We start from the raw sequence: 22,032 nt of genomic DNA on the forward strand, positions 1-22,032 counted from the left end.
TCAGTGGACGTGGCATATCACAAGCTTTATAGCTTTTCTCTAATCCTCTAAGCAGTGTTATGCCACTTTTAGTATATGGGTTTTATTCATATTTTGTTACATTTGTCTCCAAGTATTTAATATTTTTATGTGACTAAAAGATACATTTTGTAATTTTAAATTTTTGATTGTTCATTTCTAGAATATAAACATTTGCCTTTTGTATATTGACCTTACTTTCTGTAACCTTGCTAAGTTTGTTTATTAGTTTTTTTTAAATCCCTGAGTGTTTTTCGTATGCACTATAAATGTCCTCAGTGTATGAAGACAGTTTATATCTTTCTTTCTAATCTGAATGCTTTAATTTCTTTTTCTTGTCTTGCTGAGTGTTGGGTTTTATGAAATATATTTTTTAAAGCTTTTATTTATTTATTTGACAGACAGAGATCACAAGTAGGCAGAGAGGCAGGCAGAGAGAGAGGAGGAAACAGGCTCCCCGCAGAGCAGAGAAGCTGATGCGGGGCTCGATTCCAGGACCCTGGGATCATGACCTGAGCCAAAGGCAGAGACTTTAATCCACTGAGCCACCCAGGCATCCCTTATGAAATATTTTTTTGTGTGCATATATTGAAGCTGTTCCTTTTTTCCTCCATTATTATGCTGAATGACACTGATTTTTTTTTATCTTTCACTTTTTTTTCCATTTTATTTATTTTTTCAGCGTAACAGTATTCATTGTTTTTGCACAACACCCAGTGCTCCATGCAAAACGTGCCCTCCCCATTACCCACCACCTGTTCCCCCAACCTCCCACCCCTGACCCTTTAAAACCCTCAGGTTGTTTTTCAGAGTCCATAGTCTCTTATGGTTCGCCTCCCCTTCCAAAATTTTTTTTTTTTCTTAATAAACATATAATGTATTTTTATCCCCAGGGGTACAGGTCTGTGAATCGCCAGGTTTACACACTTCACAGCACTCACGATAGCACATACCCTCCCCAATGTCCATAGCCCCCTCCCCCTCTCCCAATCCCACCTCCCCCCAGCAACCCCCAGTTTGTTTTGTGAGATTAAGAGTCATTTATGGTTTGTCTCCCTCCCAATCCCATCTTGTTTCATTTATTCTTCTCCTATCCCCCTAAACCCCCATGTTGCTTCTCCATGTCCTCATATCAGGGAGATCATATGATATTTTGAATGTTAAGCTAACCTTGCATTCTTCAGGGTAAGCCCCACTTATCCTAATATGGTAATGGTATTCATTTTATATATTAGTCATGATAATCTTTTTATATATAAGCTTGATTTGAATTAGTAATATTTTGTTAATTATTTTTATGTCTATTTTCATGAGAAATATTGGTCTGTAGTTTTCTGTAATGTCTTTGTCAGATTTTAGTATTAGCTTAATGTTCTCAACAAAATGCATTGGAATTTGTATTTTCTATTTGCTTAAAGAATTTAAGATTATACTATTTTTTCCTTAAATGTTGGATAGAATTCACCAGTGAAACCATATGGGCCTATAGCTTACTTTGTGGGAAGGCTTTTAGTTATCAGTTTAATTTCTTTAGTAGATACTGTGTTACTCTATTTATTATTATTTTATTTCTTTTTGAGTTATGGTGATTTGTATCTTCCAAGAAATTTTCATTTTAATCAAGAATATTGCTTAAAATATTGTCTTATTTTCTTTTTAATGTCTTTAGGATTTGTAGGATCTTCTTTTATTTTTGACATTGGTAGTTTATGTATTCTCTCTTCTTTTTTAAATTAGCCTAACTGGAGGTTTATTAATTTTATTGACATTCTTCTTTCAAAAAATCAGATTTCGATTCATTGTTTTCTGTTCATTCCTTTTGTTTTGTCATTTCTTTTTTTCTCCTCCTGCTTTGGATTTAACTTTTTTTCTTTTTCTAGTTTCTTCATGTGAAGATTAGATCACTGATTAAAAATTTTTTTTTCTGATGCCTTTTAATTTCTTTTTTAAGATTGTATTTATTTACTTGACAGACAGATCACAAGCAAGCAGAGAGGGAAGCAGGTAGAGAGAGGGGGAAGTAGGCTCCCCGCTGAGCAGAGAGCCCATTATGGGGCTCGATCCCAGGACCCTGGGATCATGACCTGAGCTGAAGGCAGATGCTTTAACCCACTGAGTCACCCAAGCGCCCCAGCCTTTTCATTTTTAAGGTTATAACTTTACTTGTAACTACTGCTTGAGCTGCAACCATAGACTTGATATTTTGTGTGTTCATTTGATTTGAAATATATTCCACATCCTGTATTATTTCTTTTGTGATATGGATTGTTTAGAAGTGTATTGATTAATTTCTAAATATTTGTGATTTTTCCAGGTATCTTTCTGCTACTGATTTCTAATTTTGTTTCATTTTGATCAGAGAACATAGTCTGTGTCATTTGAATCTTTTTAAGTTGTTTAACCTTACTTTATGACTTAGTATATGATCCATCTTGGTAAATGTTCTAAGAGTACTTATAAGGAATGTGTATTCTGTAGTTGTTGAGTGGAATATTCTATAAATGTCAATTATATTAAGTATTATGAAAGGGCTTTTCTGTGAAGTCTACTCAGTTATCCATATATTCATTGAGATTTCTCCATTCTTGTTGAAAGTAACAACTACTTCCATGACTATTACTATAAGCAGTAGTGGTGATAGCAACTATATTACTACATGCAGTATGCTGTTCTAAGCATTTTAAAAGTATTAACGTGTGTAATCCATGGTACCACCATTGCGGTGTAGGTGCCATTATTATCATCATTTTTCAGATAAGCATTTGGCACAGGAAGGTTATTAGTTGGTAGATGAGGAATTAAACCTAAGAAGTTTGGCCCTAAAACTTACCCTTGTGAAATGTTTATGAGAAAGGGGAAATATGCTAGTCATCACACTAAAATTGGGATTTTTTTTTTTTTAATGTGAAAACTTCTGTATGAGTCCTGGTCATTTTTGTTATATTTTACTTCAACTTGTCTTCTTTCCTTGCATTATCTTTGACTGTTGACATCACTAATTACATTAGTATTATATGTGAAGAGTTTAGAAATAAGATCTAAAGACTTGTAACATTTGAAACATGGGCAGTGCACTTTACCCCCTAAGAAAACAGGCTCTTAGCTGCTGAAATGAGGTGATATATGATTCTGGTCTGGGAAGAGCACACTGCTTGTATGGAATCATTTGGAAACTGCTTGCCTAAAAAATGCCTGCTCCAAAAGCCTTTCTAATACTAATGAACATCTGGTATTTTACTATTTGATGCTGTTCCACTGCTTTAAAGCTTTGCTACGTGTTAAAATGCCAGCATCCTCAGGAAAGACCTTAATAACTTTTACCAGTCATATTGTCTTCATTGTTGATGAATTTAATAACACTCTTTCCTTAGGCTAGTTGTTATTAGAGGACAAGGTTAAGAAATCAAGAGGGCATTCCCAAGTGATGTGTCAAGTGTTAGTAAATTGAGGAGAGAGGGCCAAACCTGTATAGCTTATTTTATAGTTTTTTTCTTAGATGCCAGTACTCATTTTAGAAATGATTTTCAGTGCTTAGTTTCGTTTATTTAACATTTATTTAGTGCAAAATGTGATAGGCACTGTGCTAGACATTGGGAATACGTGAATGAATAAGATTCATTCTCTGTCTTTAAGAAGTAAGAATGTAGTGGTAAAAATATTATATCACTAGGTAATACATGCAACTGTAGAAGTATATGCAAAGTGTAGAAGTCATGTTCACCAATGACACGTTCGACTGAACTTCGTTTTCCTGAGACTGTATCTCAGTTTACCATTTCCTGCATGTTTAACCTTAGGCAAGATACTCCTATCTCTGAAATGTGGAGTTTTATTATACCACCTCATAGAGTTGTTAAAAGAAAACTTTGTTTTCCATAACTATGATTCACACCACTTCTAACAACAGATGGGTGGGTGTTTTCCCATATCACTCAATCATCCAGCTCTGTGGATACCAACTGGGTGTCCTAAAATTCAGTTATGACACTACCTGGAGTTAGCACAGACCCCACAGGTTAAGGGCTCAGTCCCTCTACCCCCAACTTCAGACACGAATTCTAAGTCCAGTTTGACACATTTACTTTTGACTAAGTGGCTTTAAATTGGAGGTCCCCACAATCCCTCTCCCCAGATTTGATAATTTGCTAGAATGGCTTGCTGAACTCAAGAAAACAGTTTACGTACATTATTGTTTTATTATTAAAGACTATAACTCAGGAGCAGCCAGATGGAAGAGATGCATAGGGCAAGGTATGGGGGAAGGGCTATTTATTGTGGAGATTTCATGCCCTCTCCAGGCCCGCCACCCTCCCAGCACTTCCACATGTTCACCAGTCCCTTTATTTAAACCAGTCCCTTTATTTATGGGTTTTTATGGAGGCTCTGTTATATAGGCGTGATTGATCAAATCACTGATCTTCCCCTTTCTCCTCCTTGAAGGGTGGGGGGTGAGTTCGAAAGTCTAATCACACTGTTGATCACATCCAGCCCTTTCTTCCCCCTAGTCTTTAGTGGTTTTCCAAAACTCACCTCATTAACATAAACTCCAGTGTGGTTGAAAGGGACATGTTAGGAAAAGATGCTCCTTTTACCTTTATTGCTCTGGAGCTATTATAGAAAATGGGACAAAATCCAAAATTTTTTTTTAAAGATTTTATTTATTTATTTGACAGACAGAGATCACAAGTAGGCAGAGAGACAGGCAGAGAAAGAGAGAGGAGGAACAGGCTGCTCCACAGAGAGCCTGATGTGGGGCTCAATCCCAGGACCCTGGGATCATGACCTGAGCTGAAGGCAGAGGCTTTAACCCACTGAGCTACCCAAGCACCCAAAAATCCAAATATTAAAAAAATTTTTTTTATTAGTTTCACAGGTAGAATTTAGTGATTCATCACTTGCATGTAATACCCAGTGCTCATGACATCGCGTGCCCTCCTTAATGCCCACCCACCTCCCCTCCAGCAACTCTCAGTTTGTTTTCTAGAGTTCAGCATCTCTTATCCTTCGCCTCCCTCTCAATTTTCATCTTATTTTCTTTTTTCCTTCCCTTCCCCTATGTTCATCTGGTTTTTTTCTTAAATTCCACACATGAGTGAAATCATATGCCATTTGTCTTTCTCTGACTTATTTCACTTAGCATAATACCCTCTAGTTCCATCCACATCATTGCAAATGGCAAGATTTCATTCTTTTTGATGGCTCAGTAATATTCCATATTGTACATAAAATACACACACACACACACCCCCCATGTTTTCTTTATCCATCTGTTGATGGACATCTGGGCTCTTTCTATATGACAAAAACCAAATATTACAACAAAAGATGTTTCTTTCATCTTTATAGTCATGGAGCATTTTTAGGAGCCAGGATTAAGAAATACATGTCTTATATCACAGTATCATAATTGTCATGATGGATCAATAAGAGTTTACATAAAGCCCTTTAGAATAGTGCTTGTCATCTGGCAGATACTCAATAAATATTAATTATTGTTATTAATGCTAATTGACTACTTGCTTTCTTCTGTCTTTTCTGTATTCTCTTTGGGCAGAGTCCTATCAGCCTGAAGTAAGTGAGTCAATCAAACAATGAATAACTGTGGTAAGAAAGGTCAGGCTTTTGAAGTATGACAAAGCAGAGAAGGGCATTTCATTTGGAGAAAATAACTTGCATAAATTCATAAAACTGATGCAAGGTGGTCTGCTCAAGAGATGTAGAAAAATTAGATATTGCTGAAGCATCAGTGCACTTTAAATAGGTAATTACCTTGCTTAGATACTTAGAGACTTTCCTCGGGTTGCGAGGATTTTAAAAGCTGTGAATGACGATAGATTGGTAATTGAGAGAGGTCACTCTGACAACAGTGAACAGGATATTGATACTGGAGGCAGTAGATACGAAGTGAGTAGGCTATGATAGCCTAAAGGTAGGCAGTGTCAGGATTGTCGAACAGAGGAATTAGAGAGGCATCAATAGAGTAAAGACAGTAGCATTTGGTGAAGTTGAGGGAAAACAAGGAGGCTATGATTTTTTTCTTTTTTTTAGATTTTATTTACTTATTGAGACAAAGAGAGAAGGTGAGTATGTATGTGAGTTGGGGAAGGGAGAGAGAATCTCAAGCAGACTCCATGCTGAGCTTGAGGCCTCATATGGGACTCAATCTAACCAACCTGAGATCACGACCTGAGTCAAAATCAAGAGCTGCGATGCTTGGGATGCCTGGGTGGCTCAGTTGTTAAGCGGCTGCCTTCAGCTCGGGTCATGATCCCAGCGTCCTGGGATCAGGCTTGGCATCAGGCTCTCTGCTCAGCAGGGAGCCTTCTTCACCCTCTCCCACTCCTCCTGCTTGTGTTCCCTCTCTCTCTATCTCTCTGTCAAATAAATAAATAAAATCTTAAAAAAAAAAAAAAGAGCTGGATGCTTAACCTACTGAGCCACCCAGGTTAGGATTACTTCTAAGTGACTGGGTGGTTGTTGATCCTCTTGATTGAGATAGAGTTCTGGGGAGAAAAGTTATAAGACTGAGTAATATTCATCATATATATATATCTCACATCTTCTTTTTCCCAGGACCCCAAGATCATGACCTGAGCTGAAGTCAGACACTTACCCCACTGAGCCACCCAGGTGCCCCTAAAATTAGAGTTTTGAGAAAATCCAATCTCTTTCTCCTGGATTTGAAAGCTATAGCTAGTGATTCTGCTGAGTGAGCATCTCATCAAAATACAGGGCGCTAAACACTTATTATTGCTAACATTTAGAAGAATGACATGGTAGATAAATTTCCAAGCAAACTAGTTTCTTTCGGCGGAAATGGTATAGTTAAGTATTATGTACAAACTTGCAACTAGTAGATAAAAAAAATCCTGGAGATCTAATGCACAGCATACTGATTATAATCAACAGTACTGTATTACAGACTTTAAAGTTGCTGAGAGACTAGATCTTTTGTTCTTGCCATGCAGAAAAAGTGACAACTATGTGACAAGATAGAGGCGTTAGCTGATTTTACAATGATAATCATATTGCAGTGTATTAATGTATCAAATCAACACATATACCTGCACAACATCATATGCCAATTATATTTCAATTAAAAGGGAAATTATGAATCACCTGATATTTTTATTCTTCTTCTTTTTTTAAACATATGGAAGGACTTCTAAAACAGCAGAAAGCAAAATTAGAATTTTGGAACATTCTGTTGCTTCAGATTCTATGTGCTTATCATGTTAATTCAAAATGATTTTTTATATGACAGTTTTAAAATACCCCAAAATAGAACTTATATTGGAGATACAACTTGTTCAAAACCAAAATTCAGCAGTGTAAAATTTGAAGATCTAATTGGCTTTATTGTGGTCTACACATTTAATGCAATCCCTATCAAAATACCACCAGCATTTTTCACAGAACTAGAACAAACAAAATCCTAAAATTTGTATGGAACCACTGAAGACCCCAAATAGCCAGAGCAATCTTGAAACAGAAGGGGAAAACTGGAGGCATCATGATTCCAGATTTCAAGTTACAGTACAAAGCTGTAAGCATCAAGACAGTATGGTACTAGTGCAAAAACAGATACATAGATCAGTGGAACATAATAAATAACCCAGAATTGGACCCACAACTGTGTCGTCAACTAATCTTCAACAAAGCACTCCCACCAAGTGGCTTGTGAGTGAAAAATAACTCTTCCTTAGAAAGATTTGTGTTCTTTGAATACATTGAAAATTTAACAGATAAAAACAAAAGACTTAGCACCACCTAAAGGGCAATGTGACAGAGCTACTTGGATGTGATGGGAAGTAGTGTAACTGATATTTACAAATAAAATTTTACTTATTAGATACATTGTCTTTAGGTTCAGATAATATTCTTATGTTTGAAACTGTGATTATTACTTGGAAAATACTACTTGTTCATCATTTTGAAATGAAATTATTTCCTATGAACAGAGACAACTGCTTTTGTTTCCAGTAATGCCATGTAACATTCTTAGTTATGTTGCTCTTCACAAAAATGTTTTCTACTTTGTGCTGGTGCCAAAATGTAGTAAAAATTGGTAACAGCAGAGTTATTCTAGGTATTAAAAAAGGAAAGCATATGGAATTAAGAGCTTGGAAAATTCAACATTTACTTCAGTGAACTCAGTGATCTTTTATTTCATAATTAAACATCTATGAGGAGAGGGAGTGTCAGAAAAAAATAGGAGCAGATTTGATGATTAGATGAAGTTATTATAAAACAATTCAGTTCTCCAGAGGTCAGTTGAGTCAGCACAGTGAAAACGCATAGGGGGTGGTTCTTGAATTCTTGCTTATTTGGGGGATGTGTGTGATAGACTAGGAAGAACAGTTTGAGTCAATTATAGATAAAAAACAGTGAAGAAAGAAATGCTTATATAATTCTCATTTTAAAGATAATCTTAAGAAATGTTATTTACATTAGATTAGTTTAGGAAATCCAGAACATTTTGAGTCCAGCATACCATATTTTAATGCAGATTAGCATTTCTTGAGATAGATAGCGTATGTTGTAGAATTAGCAAGGTTTAAATAATTTTAGTTATATTAACATATCTGATTACCATGATGAACAGATTTTCTGAAAAAATGTTGCTTATTATAGAGATTTTAAAAATTCTAATAATAATAAAAAATTAAGTAATATTTATTTATTGGAGCATCTGGCCTAAAAGGACATAACTGAATTTTACATCTGATTGGAAGGAATCATTTACTTCTGTATAGATATGTAGTGTGTATCATGTATTTTGAATTTATTAATTCATAAATTAATTATTTATTATTAATAATTAATAATTCATTAATTCATAAAAATGTGTTTTGAGTCCATAGTCTCTTATGGTTCGCCTCCCCTTCCAATTTCCCTCAACTTCCTTCTCCTCTCCATCTCCCCATGTCCTCCATGTCATTTGTTATGCTCCACAAATAAGTGAAACCATATGATACTTGACTCTCTCTGCTTGACTTATTTCACTCAGCATAATCACTTCCAGTCCCGTCCATGTTGCTACAAAAGTTGGGTATTCATCCTTTCTTTCTTTTTTTTTTTTTTATAAACATATAATGTATTTTTATCCCCAGGGGTACAGGTCTGTGAATCGCCAGGTTTACACACTTCACAGCACTCACCATAGCACATACCCTCCCCAATGTCCATAACCCCCTCCCCCTCTCCCAACCCCACCTCCCCCCAGCAACCCCCAGTTTGTTTTGTGAGATTAAGAGTCATTTATGGTTTGTCTCCCTCCCAATCCCATCTTGTTTCATTTATTCTTCTCCTATCCCCCTAACCCCCCATGTTGCTTCTCCATGTCCTCATATCAGGGAGATCATAATTTGTAAATGAAATAAGTATGTCAGCTGAGGCTTGGTCTCAATAGGTAATTTTATTTTTTTATTTTTTATTTTTTTTTCAAGAGGTAATTTAAAAAAATCCTCTCAGATGTCCTTTTATCTCTGTAAGCCTTGGTTTCCTAGTTATAAGATAAGAATGTAGATTAATACTATTACTGAGGTTTTTTCCTTCTTTAAAGTTCTGTGACATTTGAATTAGTGAGCTACATAAAAGGATTTTACCACAAATAATTCCATGACTGCTATCATTAATTCAAAGTTAATTTATGATCTCTGTGGTAGTGGTCATGGTGGGGATAAGATACTTAAAATCTAATCCTTATTCCCAAAGGCTCTCTGTGTCACCTTCTATTAATAAGGAAATGTATAAAAATCACCATTTTACAAAGAAGAATATGATAAATACTGAATGAAAATAATATATAGAATGCTGTGGGGTTTAGCAAAGGGAGGGACCGCAGTAGTGTAATGACACAATACAGTGCTTAAAAGAAGTCCCTTTGAGGAAATACGTGAGGTTTTTTTTTTTAAGATTTCTTTATAATATGTGAGTTTTTTAATGAGCATAACAGAAATTGAGCGCAGAATATATTTTAGCCTATAAGATAATGTCTGTTGTTAAAAAACAAAATTCAGGCCATTAGATTTGAAGATGTAATTGGCTTTATTAAATGATTCATGAATCAGGCTGCATTCCATCTAGCAAGTAGAGGGGAGCTTCACTAAGTTAAATAAGAGAAAGATTTTAATTTTTTTTCTTTTAAAATTTATTATTATTATTATTATTATTTTTAAAGATTTTATTTATTTGACAGAGGGAGAGATCACAAGTAGGCAGAGAGGCAGGCAGAGAGAGAGGGGGAAGTAGGCTCTCCCCTGAGCAGAGAGCCTAATGCGGGGCTCGCTCCCAGGACCCTGAGATCATGACCCGAGCCAAAGGCAGGGGCTCAACCCACTGAGCCACCCAGGCGCCCCTAAAATTTATTATTTTAAAGAGAGAGAGCATGTGTGTGAGTGAGGGAGGAAGGGACGAAGGAGAAGGAGTGGGAAATCTCAAGCAGACTCCTCACTGAGCACGGAGCCTGATGACCCATGAGATCATGACCTGAGCTGAAATCATGAGCTGGATGCTCAGCTGACTGAGCCACCAAGGTGCCCCTAAAAATCTCTCTTTATCTTTATTTTTGCCTTTTTAATTACTATGTTTATTGGTGTGATCTTCTTGGGTTTCTTTTGTTTGGGGCTTTTGGTGCCTCCTGGATATGGATTTCTGGTTCCTTGGGGAGTTTTTAGCTATTATTTCTTCAAATTTTCTGTTCCCTTTTTCAAAGTAGCTTTTATATCAAGTATTTTTCCAGATGATATGAACTTGGAAAGCATTTGGGTTAGTTTCTAACTTCTTGCATTTTAGAATAACCAGTTCTTATAAGTGCTTGCCTTCGAACCAACTAAATAGAGCTGTTTTACAAATTAATTCCTACCAGAGATAGAAACACGTAGAACACATACATAGACACACGTGAATATGCAGGTAGATGCTGACCTTATTAGCTTCTGTTTTAAAATTACTACCATGAAAAAAATGTTACCAAAGGATCTGTCACAGCCACTGACTCAGGAAGGGAATGGGTCAGCCCTTAGCCCACTGCATTGTCCACTGCATGAACTGATGAGCTCTGGCATGCTGCCTCAGCCAGTTGTCCCAGGGAATCCCGTGGAGGCTGGGCAAATCAGTAGGATAGCACCTGGCTGGATTTGCTAACACTGTTGCTGAACAAACCTAAACTTGTCACAGGAGAAGCCAGTAACTCAAGTGACAAGGGTTTGGAAAAGGGAAAGGGAGAAATTTATTTTGGGTTCCAGAAGCTAGGGGGATAGAAAGCTTAAGCCTTAATAACCAACCTCTCCACTGGCAAGATGGACACCTAGAAGTTCACAGGAAGAGGTTTGGGAGGGGGTGGTACATGGCAAAAGAGCAGGCAGAGAGTGTGTGATCATGAGTGGGGTTTGTATGTATTCAGCTCAAGATCCTGGGCAGGCAAGGGGACATGTGGGGTGTGGTCTTCTAGACATTTGGTTGCTATCAGGGCTTTTCTGTTCTTGTGGCTGGAATGTTCCAGTCATTGCAAAATGTTTTTTGTCAGTGCCACCTGAAAGTGTAGTAAGAAATAAATACAGCGGGTTTTGGTTAGAGCTTGAGTTGTTGCGTAGTCTTATCTGTTTCTGGTTTTAACTATTTGGGCCTATAGTGGAGCAAGAGGGCTCGATGACATCAAGTATAAACTTCTAGTTATAAAATTTGGATTTGAGGTTCTCTGGTAGATGGTTAAGGTTATTGATATAGATGGCTAAAGCTTTCTTTTAATATTTGTGGAGAAGCTACTTAAGATTTATATTTGTCCTTGGCAAGTCAAGTTTTTTTTTTTCCCATTTTATTTATTTTTTCAGCGTAACAGTATTCATTGTTTTTGCACAACACCCAGTGCTCCATGCAAAACGTGCCCTCCCCATTACCCACCACCTGTTCCCCCAACCTCCCACCCCTGACCCTTCAAAACCCTCAGGTGGCAAGTCAAGTTTTAAATGGCCTTTCCTTCTTATTTTTATTTGGTAAGGATTACCTCCCTGCAATTTGCATTTTAAAGAGATTGGCTAGATAAAGAGTTCTCAGAGAAGACTGTGTAGCACATCATTTTCATTTTAAATGCACAGGGAAAAAATGTAACCATTTTCTAGAAGACTTTTATTTCTTTAAGGTCAGAATTTTTACAATATTTATAAGCCTTTTGAGATAAATAGGGGAAGTTTTGGGATTGATGAAAAGGATTGCTGGTCTTTGAATTGTTTTTGGAACTGCACCTCTGGTCCACTAAAGACTAGTTTTGTAAATTAAGCACAGCTGTTTCTAATTTCTCACTGAATTCCATTGCTGCCTAAATGATATCATAGGACTAACAGACCCATCTATTCATGAGAATGCCTTTTCTCCCTTGGGTACATTTAGCTTATGGGAGAAGGCCTAAAAAATTTCTACCAGCCCTAGATACCAGCTTTCCAGTTTGTCCAAATTTCTGATTATAGTTAGTAAATCTTTTAAAAATATCTTTCAGGTTTTGGCTGGGACAAACAAAAAAGATTTCTGGAAGTATTAAACAACCTCATGGATACAAGAGAAATTCTCAAATAGGACATAAAAGATACTGTTTTTACAAGAGATAGTCATTCCCCATAATAGCCAAAGAAACAACCACGTGCAGGTACCAGGCAGGCAAAAAGTCCAAGCTGTGTTATTGGGATGTAAAGTGAGATGGGCAAAAAAGAAATAGTTATTCGTAAGAATGAAATTATTATTATTATTTTTTAAATGATTTTTAATTTGTTTATCTGGCACAGACAGACATAGCTAGAGAGGGGAACACAAGCAGAGGGAGTGGGAGAGGGAGAAGTAAGCTTCCCTGCTGAGCAGGAATCATGACCCAAGCTGAAGGGAGACACTTAACCGACTGAGCCTCCCTGGCACCCCCTAAGAGTGAAATTATTAATAACTTTGAAAATGATGGGATAATGTGAATTTTTATTTTCCCCTCTTGACTAGGCCCAGGAGGTAATTTTTTTAAAAAAGATTTTATTTATTTATTTGAGAGACAGAGATAGAAAGCACACACACACACACACACACACACACAGTGAGAGGGAGAAGCAGAATCCCCACTGAGCAGGGCATCTGATGTGGGACTCCATCCGGTACTCCAGAATCATGACCTGAGCTGAAGGCAGTTGCTTAACCAATTGAGCCACCCAGGCTCCCTTATCAGCCTTTTTTTTTTTTTTTTTTTAATTTTTTTTTTTTAAATTTCTTTTCAGCGTAACAGAATTCATTGTTTTTGCACCACACTCAGCTCCATGCAATACGTGCCCTCCTTATTACCCACCACCTGGCTCCCCCAACCTCCCCCCCCACCCCGCCTCAAAACCCTCAGATGTTTTTCAGAGTCCATAGTCTTTCATGGTTCACCTCCCCCTCCAATTTCCCTCAACTCCCATCTCCTCTCCATCTCCCTATGTCCTCCATGTTATTTGTTATGCTCCACAAATAAGTGAAACCATATGATACTTGACTCTCTCTGCTTGACTTATCAGCCTTTTGTAATGAATCTTTCAGTGAAACTAATTTGGGATCTTGAAGCCTTTTGGAAGCTCCTTAATATCCATTAAAGTAAGCCTCCCATTCTGTTTAATTTGGGAACCCTTACTTTCAACCATACTTTTTAAATGAGCAAGCTTGTCTAATTGGAACATTCCCCATAATGGCCACTGTAAATTCTGGGTTATTTTTAATAGAATTTTTCATCTTCCTAGATACCTACAACTTCTAGGACTATAGTTGTTAGACATAAATTAAGCAGGTATGCTTGATTCTTTAGAATGTAAAGATCCCACTAACTAATAATTCTTTGGGTTTTTCAGAGCCCAACTAATACCTAAAAGTAGTAGTATGTTGTGGGGTTGGGATTGTGTGTGTTTTACTGTATTCCTTGCTGCACAGGAGTTTTCTGGAGGTTGTCAGGTGACCTGGTATTAATCTAACCCTCTGTGACTAGCTGATCAACCACAGGAGTCTTCTTGAGGTGGTATGTGCTCTAACATTTGTTAAATGCTTGACCTGTACCCCACCAGTTTTTGTGGCTTTCTGCCTTTTAAGATCCCTGCTAGCAGTAGCCTTTATTTCACAAAACAAGATGAACAAACATGTGCCTTAAAATATTATCAGTACTGTGTCTTGGCCACAAGAAGGCCCTCTGCACACCACTGACAATTCTTGTAGAACCTTGATGAGGTTTTCTGCCCTGGGAATTGTGGTCCAAAGGGTTGAGGGCATGGTTCTGGGCAGACCCTTCCACCAGCTCAGTTGGACTCTGGGCGAAATTGCCATCTCGACTGGGCTTTCGGCAGAACTGCCAGCCCAGCTCGGGTTGGGCTCTGGGCATATCTGCCAGCTCAAGCTGACCTACCTGTAAAGGAAAGCCACTCAGATCAGGAGCTTGAGTGCAGACAAAAAGGCATCTCTCACACTGAGAGGTGCTTACCCACAGCCCTCTGAAATGAGAAAGACAAGGAACTCAAAGGGTTTGCATTGTTTCTCATTTTGCCTGAATGTTGTAAGAAGTTTGCTTCAGGTCCTACCACTGCCACCAAATGTGTTAAATAACACAAATCAAGCAAACAAATTTGAAGATCTAGCTTGCTTTGTTAAACAACTCATGAATTGGTCAGCACCTCACTAACAAATAGGATGCTCCAAAGAGTTACTTGAAGTGGAAGATTTTTATAGGATGATGGGGGCAAGAAAGTTATTAGTAAGAGAAAAGGGTTGTTCACTCGAGGCCACTGTCTAGGGGGAAAGCACATGTCTTATCATGCAGAATACCCTTTCTTTGTGGGATAGAGAGGACCAGGTGGCAGACTGTTATGGATTGAAAAATTTCTGACTAATCAGTTAGGGCTACATTTCTGGGGATTGTTGAAACCACAGTTCGATTATGTATTAAGTATGGGTTTGGAGACTTGGTCTAAGTGACACTATTTTGGGCCTGTGATTTTTTATTTTTTCTTTAAACACAGTTTAAAAGTACAAAAGGAAAATTACATTTTGAAGATACATGTTGATTTAAGCTTATTTAAGTCAAGGTATAATCAGTTAGTATAACCAAGAATCACCTGTGTGAGGTGATGGATAGTAACTAAACATTGTAGAAATTATTTCACAATATATATAATGTATCAAATTATTATATTGTACATCTTAAACTTACACAGTGTTGTATTGCAGTTACAGCTTAATAAAACTGGAGAAAAGTAAGAGTAACTAATTGAATAGGAATAACATCTAATTGCAGAAAGATGAAAATTAACAAGGTTGGGGGGTCCTTATATGATTGTGGGAAAATAAAAAGCTATAGAAGGCAAATGTTTTCCTAATTTAACAGTTCTGTGTAGGATCGGCTTTCTTTACCTTCACTTGTGTGAAGTTAAATAGAAGCTGTTTGCAAATGTATTTTCCCCATGTTATTATACGTATTGCAGCTTAGTGAGACCATCTGATTGTTACATGATTTGTGATTTTTAAAAACATAGACATTTTTATTAAAACAAGAGTTCTTATCGGCAGTGGTTCACAATTTAGCTTTCATCAGAATCACTTTTGGCTCTTTAAAAAACCCAGATTCCTGGACCCCATCCTAAGGTTCTGAATAGAGATAGGAGGATTATCGTTCTTTGTATTTGATGATAGTATACCATTTTAAACAACTAGAGTTTATTTGTATAAGTGTGAAGAATCTTCGTGACGTTTACTCAGCCACATTTATGGAGCATCTTTCATGTAATTACATGTTTCAAAGTGCTTTTTCAAAGTTAATTCTAACATGAACCAGACAATTTTTGTTTTACACACAGATTGATTTTTAATTACCTAAAAATAAGTGAATATTAGAAATAAAAAGTGTTTTTTATTAAAAAAGTCTCATTTTGAAGCTCAATTGATGAATATAATGTTTAGGTCTACCTAAGATTTAGAGTAATGGAGAAAATTTTGCTTCCATAGTAAACTAAGTGCAGATGAAATGTTTACCAGTGTTGTACACTTATCCACAAAAACAAAGTTGAGTAGTTATGATTGAGACCATATGGTTTGCAAAGCTTAGATATTTCCCATCTAGCTTTTTATAGAAAAATTTCATTGACTCCTGACAAGGATTTACATTGTTTGTAAATAAGAACTGTTTTACTTCTTCCTTTTTTTTTTTTTCTTTTTCTTGCTTTATTGCACTAGCTAGGACTTCTGTATGATATTGAGTGGGAGTGGGAAGTGTCTATGTCTTTACTGTGTTCTCAGTCTTAGGAGAAAAGCATTTAATTTTTTACCATTAAGTGTGATATTAGTTGTAGGTTTATGGATACTGTTTATCGCTTGCTTTGTGTTATTTTGCATTTCTTTTCCTTGTTTTTTAAGTAGAAAGTTAGATTACTGATTTGGGGGTGTTTCTTTTGTAATATAAGCACTTATAGCTCTAAATCTATACTGTTTAGATGTATTACTAATTTTGATTTGTTTTATTTTCTTTTTTTTTTTTTAAGATTTTATTTATTTATTTGACAAACAGAGATCACAAGCAGGCAGAGAGGCAGGCAGAGAGAGAGGAGGAAGCAGGCTCCCCGCGGAGCAGAGAGCCCGACGTGGGGCTCAATCCCAGGACCCTGAGATCATGACCTGAGCCGAAGGCAGTGGCTTAATCCACTGAGCCACCCAGGCGCCCCATGATTTGTTTTATTTTCATTTTTGCTGAGTTCAGAGTATTTTATAATTGAACATTTCTCTTTCATTTTGATCCATGGATTATTTGGAATTGTGTTGCTTTATTTTTCAGTATTTAGAGATTTTTCAGATGTATTTCTCTTGTTGATTCTAGTTTAATTGTATTATGCTCACTAAACTTATTTTTTACAATTCAATTTTTAAAACGTAAAGATTGTGTTATAACCCAGGAAATAGTTTGTCTTGGAGAAAGTTCCATGTGCATTTGAATAGGGTGTGTAATCTGCCTTTGTGTTGTGTAGTGATCTATAAATACTAAATCCTGTAATTGGTGTTCAGTTCTTCTATAACCTCAATGTATTTTTGTATACTTTGTGATTATTGTGAGAGGAATGTGAAATCTCCAATTATAAATGTGGGTTTGTCCCTCTCCTTTCGTTTCCATCAAGTCTTTATACTGTTTTATGTTAGGTAAATTTATATATATTTACTTTTGTGTTCTCATTGAATTGATTCTTTTAACATTGTTCAATGAACTTCTTTGTTCCACTAGACCTTCTTTGTTCCTAGTGGTTTTTTCCTTGTGTGGTAGTCTACTTTGTCTTACATTGATATAAGTCTCATTAGACTATATTAGTATATAGTCTCTTCAGTTTTCTTTTGATTAGTGTTTTCATGGTATAGCTTCTTCCCTCATTTTACTTTAACTTACTTATATTATTTAAAGTTTTTCTTTTTTAGACAATGTAGTTGTGTCTTATTTTTAATATAATCTGACAGTTTTTGTCTTCTAATTGGTATGTTTAGGTCATTTATGTTTAATGTAATTATTTATGTGTTTGAATTTAGGTCTGTCATTTTATTGTTTTCTGTTTTTGTTTCTTTGTTTCTTTTTTTTTTTTCATTTTATTTATTTTTTTTTCTTTGTTTCTTTTGTTTCTTTGTTTCTCATTTCCTGCCAACTTTTGAATTATTTGAACATTTAGTATTTCATTTTTACTCTATTGCCTTATGATAATTTTAGTGGTTGCTGTAGGGATTGAGGTCTCTGTGTCTTGAGTAGAGTAGAAATACAATTAAAATTTGGTTGGTTTAGGGGTGCCTGGGTGCCTCAGTGGTTTGAGCCGCTGCCTTCGGCTCAGGTCGTGATCTCAGGGTCCTGGGATCGAGTCCCACATCGGGCTCTCTGCTCAGCGGTGAGCCTGCTTCCCTCTCACTCTCTCTGCCTGCCTTTCTGCCTACTTGTGATCCCTCTCTGTCAAATAAATAAATTAAAAAAAAAATTTGGTTGGTTTAACCTGATAACTTTTCATGACTGTCTTCTCTCTTTTATGGACAATTTTAAACTTTTATTATTTGCTAATTGATTTGAAGATGCACCTGAGATTCGATTTGGGGTTCAGAATTAATTCTTGAAAACAGTGAATAATTAGTAGCTATATTTTTATAATTTAAGTGGATTATATATAGTACAGGTAGATATTAGAGATAATTTTATCTCCATATATGCCTGTATTATTCTTGTTTTGTGTTTTTTAGAGCCCAGTGTGCTATAAACATTGAAATAATGATGATAATAACAAGTGTTATTATTATTAAAAATTTGTTTCAGATACTTTGATAAATGTCCAGAGTTGATATAGATACTGTGCCTCAGCAAAATTAAGTAATTTGTCCAAGACTTCACTTCTTATTAGTAGTAAAATTTGAATTCAGATCCATGTCAGTTTGATTCCAAAGTTCATATGTTGTAGTATTAGTCTAGCCATTCATTCTACTGATATATGTTGAGTACCTACTATGTGTCAGATACTATATTATTTCTGATTGAAAAATCAACAAAGTTCTTGCTGTTATGATGCCTCTGTCTTGTGGTAAGACTGTCATTAAACAAATAAATATAATAACAAATGTGTAATTACATTTTGGTAATGCCGTGAAGGGGAAGGACAGGGAATGAAAAGTATCAAAAACACAAGGAACTTAGTTTGGAGAGTTTGTAAGAGACCTGTACCCCTGAAACAAATAATACATTATATGTTAATTAAAAAAATAGTTTGTAGGAGTGACATTAGCAATAAAGATCTAAAAGTGATGGGAGTTAGAAAGGCTCTATTGGCAGAGAGAAAAGGCTCTCCCAGGGTCTTGAGTTGGAAAAGAATTTAAAGGTTCTTGGAACTGAAACAAGGCCAGAGTGGTTGGAATATAGTAACATGCTGTGGGTGTGAATTGAGACTAGAAAGAGAGGCAGGAGCCAGGTTATCTAGGGCTTTGTAGTCTGTGCTAGTTTAATTGACAGTTGCCTTAATTTTTCCTCCTTAGGAAAGGGCTGTAGAATGTAAACCATTTATAAAGTAAGAACTGTCTACTTCCATGGATTACTTAATGGATGTAGCTGCTAATTTTTTTATCTCAATGCAAGGTGTAGTCAGTCCTAGAAATCTAGCATTACTTACATATCTACTGTAGAAAATGTGGTGGTTCAAGTTTTTTTTTTTTAATATTTTATTTATTTGACAGAGAGAAATCACAACTAGGCAGAGAGGCAGGCAGAGAGAGAGGAGGAAGCAGGCTCCCTGCAGAGCAGAGAGCCCAATGCGGGGCTCGATCCCAGGACCCTGGGATCATGACCTGAGCCGAAGGCAGAGGCTTTAATCCACTGAGCCACCCAGGCACCCCTCAAGTTTTTTTGATAAAAAGAAAAATTTTCCCACAATGTTTGGTAGGTTTCATTGGTTAAAATAATACAAGAAGAATAATGCATTTAGAATATCATGCAGAGAACAACACACTTTAAAAATTTTCTTAAGACATACAGGAGATCAAACATGACATGCTACTCTTAATTTCAGCTCTTTTTTTTTTTCTTCCATTTTATTTATTTTTTCAGCGTAACAGTATTCATTCTTTTTGCACAACACCCAGTGCTCCATGCAAAACGTGCCCTCCCCATTACCCACCACCTGTTCCCCCAACCTCCCACCCCTGACCCTTCAAACCCTTATGAAACAAGATGGGATTGGGAGGGAGACAAACCATAAATGACTCTTAATCTCACAAAACAAACTGGGGGTTGCTGGGGGGAGGTGGGATTGGGAGAGGGGGAGGGGGCTATGGACATTGGGGAGGGTAAGTGCTATCGTGAGTGCTGTGAAGTGTGTAAACCTGGCGATTCACAGACCTGTACCCCTGGGGATAAAAATACATTATATGTTTATTAAAAAAAAAATTTCAGCTCTTTTTAATGAACCTTGAAATACTATCTTTTAGCATTTCCTTCACATTTCTAATATTGGATCAATGTTTATGTCTTTCTCAGTCTGAGGGAAAAGGGCACACCAATGCTGGAGATGCAATATATGAGGTAGTAAGTCTACAGCGACAGTCTGAGAAGGAGGAACCAGTCACTCCCACTAGTGGAGGGGGTCCAATATCACCGCAGGAGGATGAAGCAGAAGAGGGTAAGAAGTGACACTCAGTTCTCTTTCTTTACATAGCTGCTGTACTTATAACCCTCAATGCTATGTGTGTGCGTGTGCATGTGTGCTTGTGTGTGTGTGAGCGGTGTGGGAGGAGAACGATGATTATTCCTAGTCTCCCCGGCTCCGCTACTCTAGATTCTGCTAGATGCAGAAGAGATTTCGGTCCATTGCTTCCATAGTTGCATAGTTCCCAGTGCCATTTATGCATCTGTTTATATTTCAAATATTTTTTGAAGTGTTTAATGAGAAGTTTCAACTTTTCTCACATGTCTTTAGAATTTCAGTGATAGGTCATGTCCCACTACTTGTTTGATGTTATTTAGTTTTGACTTTTTTTGTTGTTGCTTTATCATTTTACCACTCAGTTTTTTGAAATAGCATGGTGTGTGCTCTGTTTACTACGTGGATGCTACTGAGAGATGTTTACTGGCCTTCATTTGGCTCTGTGCTTAGTATTCTTTTTATAGGAACTAGAACTAACTGGCAGATCTTTACTTAAGCCCTTAAATGATCTGCTTATAGGTTCGGGTTTATTAAAAATTTCTGAGTTTATATCATCTTTGGAAAAAGGATCTTAGAATTCTGTCTTTCTGTCTATGAAACCATTCCTTTATTTGGTTTGCCATACAGATATTGGTTATTTTTTGGCTTGTATTTGTTGAGTGCTTATTACATGCTAGACATTGTTCTAAGTGTGTAATTAAAAAAAACTTTGTGAAGGTATAATTTACATACAATGGAATGTATTTACTTGCTTACCTATTTATAAAGATTTTATTTATTTTTAAAGATTTTATTTATTTATTTGACAGAGGCAGAGAGGCAGGCAGAGAGAGAGCAGGGGAAGCAGGCTCTTCCTGCTGAGCAGAGAGCCCCATGTGGGGCCTGATGTGGGGCTGGATCCCCTTTGGCTCATGACCTGAGCCAAAGGCAGAGGCTCTAACCCACTGAGCCACCCAGGTGGCCCATAAAGATTTTATTTTTAAATAATCTCTGCACCCAGTTTGGGACTCATACTAGGATCCTCAGAATTAAGAGTCTCATGCCCTACTGACTGAGCCAGCCAGGTGCCCTGAACGTACCCATTTTAATTGTATAGTTCATTAAATTTTGGCAAATGGATACATCTGTATAACCACCACCAGCATCATAATATAAAATATTTCCATTATTCCTTTCCCCCCAAAATTTCCCTCATGCCCCTTCACAAGAATCACTGTTTCTTCTCCCCTATAGTCTCCGGCAACCAGTGATCTGTTTTCTGTCACCATCTTTTGCCTTTCTATAATTCATATAAAAGGAATCCTATAGTATACAGTCTTTGGTACATAGCATCTCTCACATAGCAAATCTTTTGAGATTTATCTATGTTGTGTCAATAGTTGGTTCCTTTTTGTTGCTGAGTAGTAATTTATTGTAAAGATATGCCACAGTTTATCTCCTCACCAGTTAATGGACCTTTGAGGTGTTTCTAGCAGTTGGCTCTTTGCTGCTATGGATATTTGAGTACAAGTCTTGGGTGAATATTTGCTCTCATTTTTCTTGGGTAAATCACCTAGGAGTGGATTGTCTAGGTCTTATGGTAAGGGTAGTTTAACTTCATTTAAAAATGTATTTATTTGTTTATTTATTTTAAAGATTTTATTTATTTATTTGACAGAGATCCCAAGTAGGCGGGGGGGCAGGGGGAAGCAGGCTCCCCGCTGAGCAGAGAGCCTGACGCGGGACTCGATCCCAGGACTCTGAGATCATGACCTGAGCCGAAGGCAGAGGCTTTAACCCACTGAGCCACCCAGGCGACCCTAAAAATTTATTTTTTATGAATAACTTT

The 22,032-nt window shown here is 36.7% G+C and overlaps 1 protein-coding gene across 4 annotated transcripts in view; it reads left to right on the forward strand.

Moving 5' to 3' along the window:
- The window catches only part of RABGAP1L (RAB GTPase activating protein 1 like), a 762,787-nt gene that overhangs the window by 140,959 nt on the left and 599,796 nt on the right, over positions 1–22,032 (forward strand). For all 4 annotated transcript variants that reach the window (XM_045983134.1, XM_045983136.1, XM_045983137.1 and 1 more), the window contains exon 11: positions 20,039–20,180. In XM_045983134.1, the coding sequence (XP_045839090.1) occupies positions 20,039–20,180 (142 nt within the window). The remainder of the gene's footprint in view (positions 1–20,038; positions 20,181–22,032) is intronic.

This window comes from Meles meles, chromosome 17 (genome assembly GCF_922984935.1).
Source record: "Meles meles chromosome 17, mMelMel3.1 paternal haplotype, whole genome shotgun sequence".
Lineage (NCBI taxonomy): Eukaryota > Metazoa > Chordata > Mammalia > Carnivora > Mustelidae > Meles > Meles meles.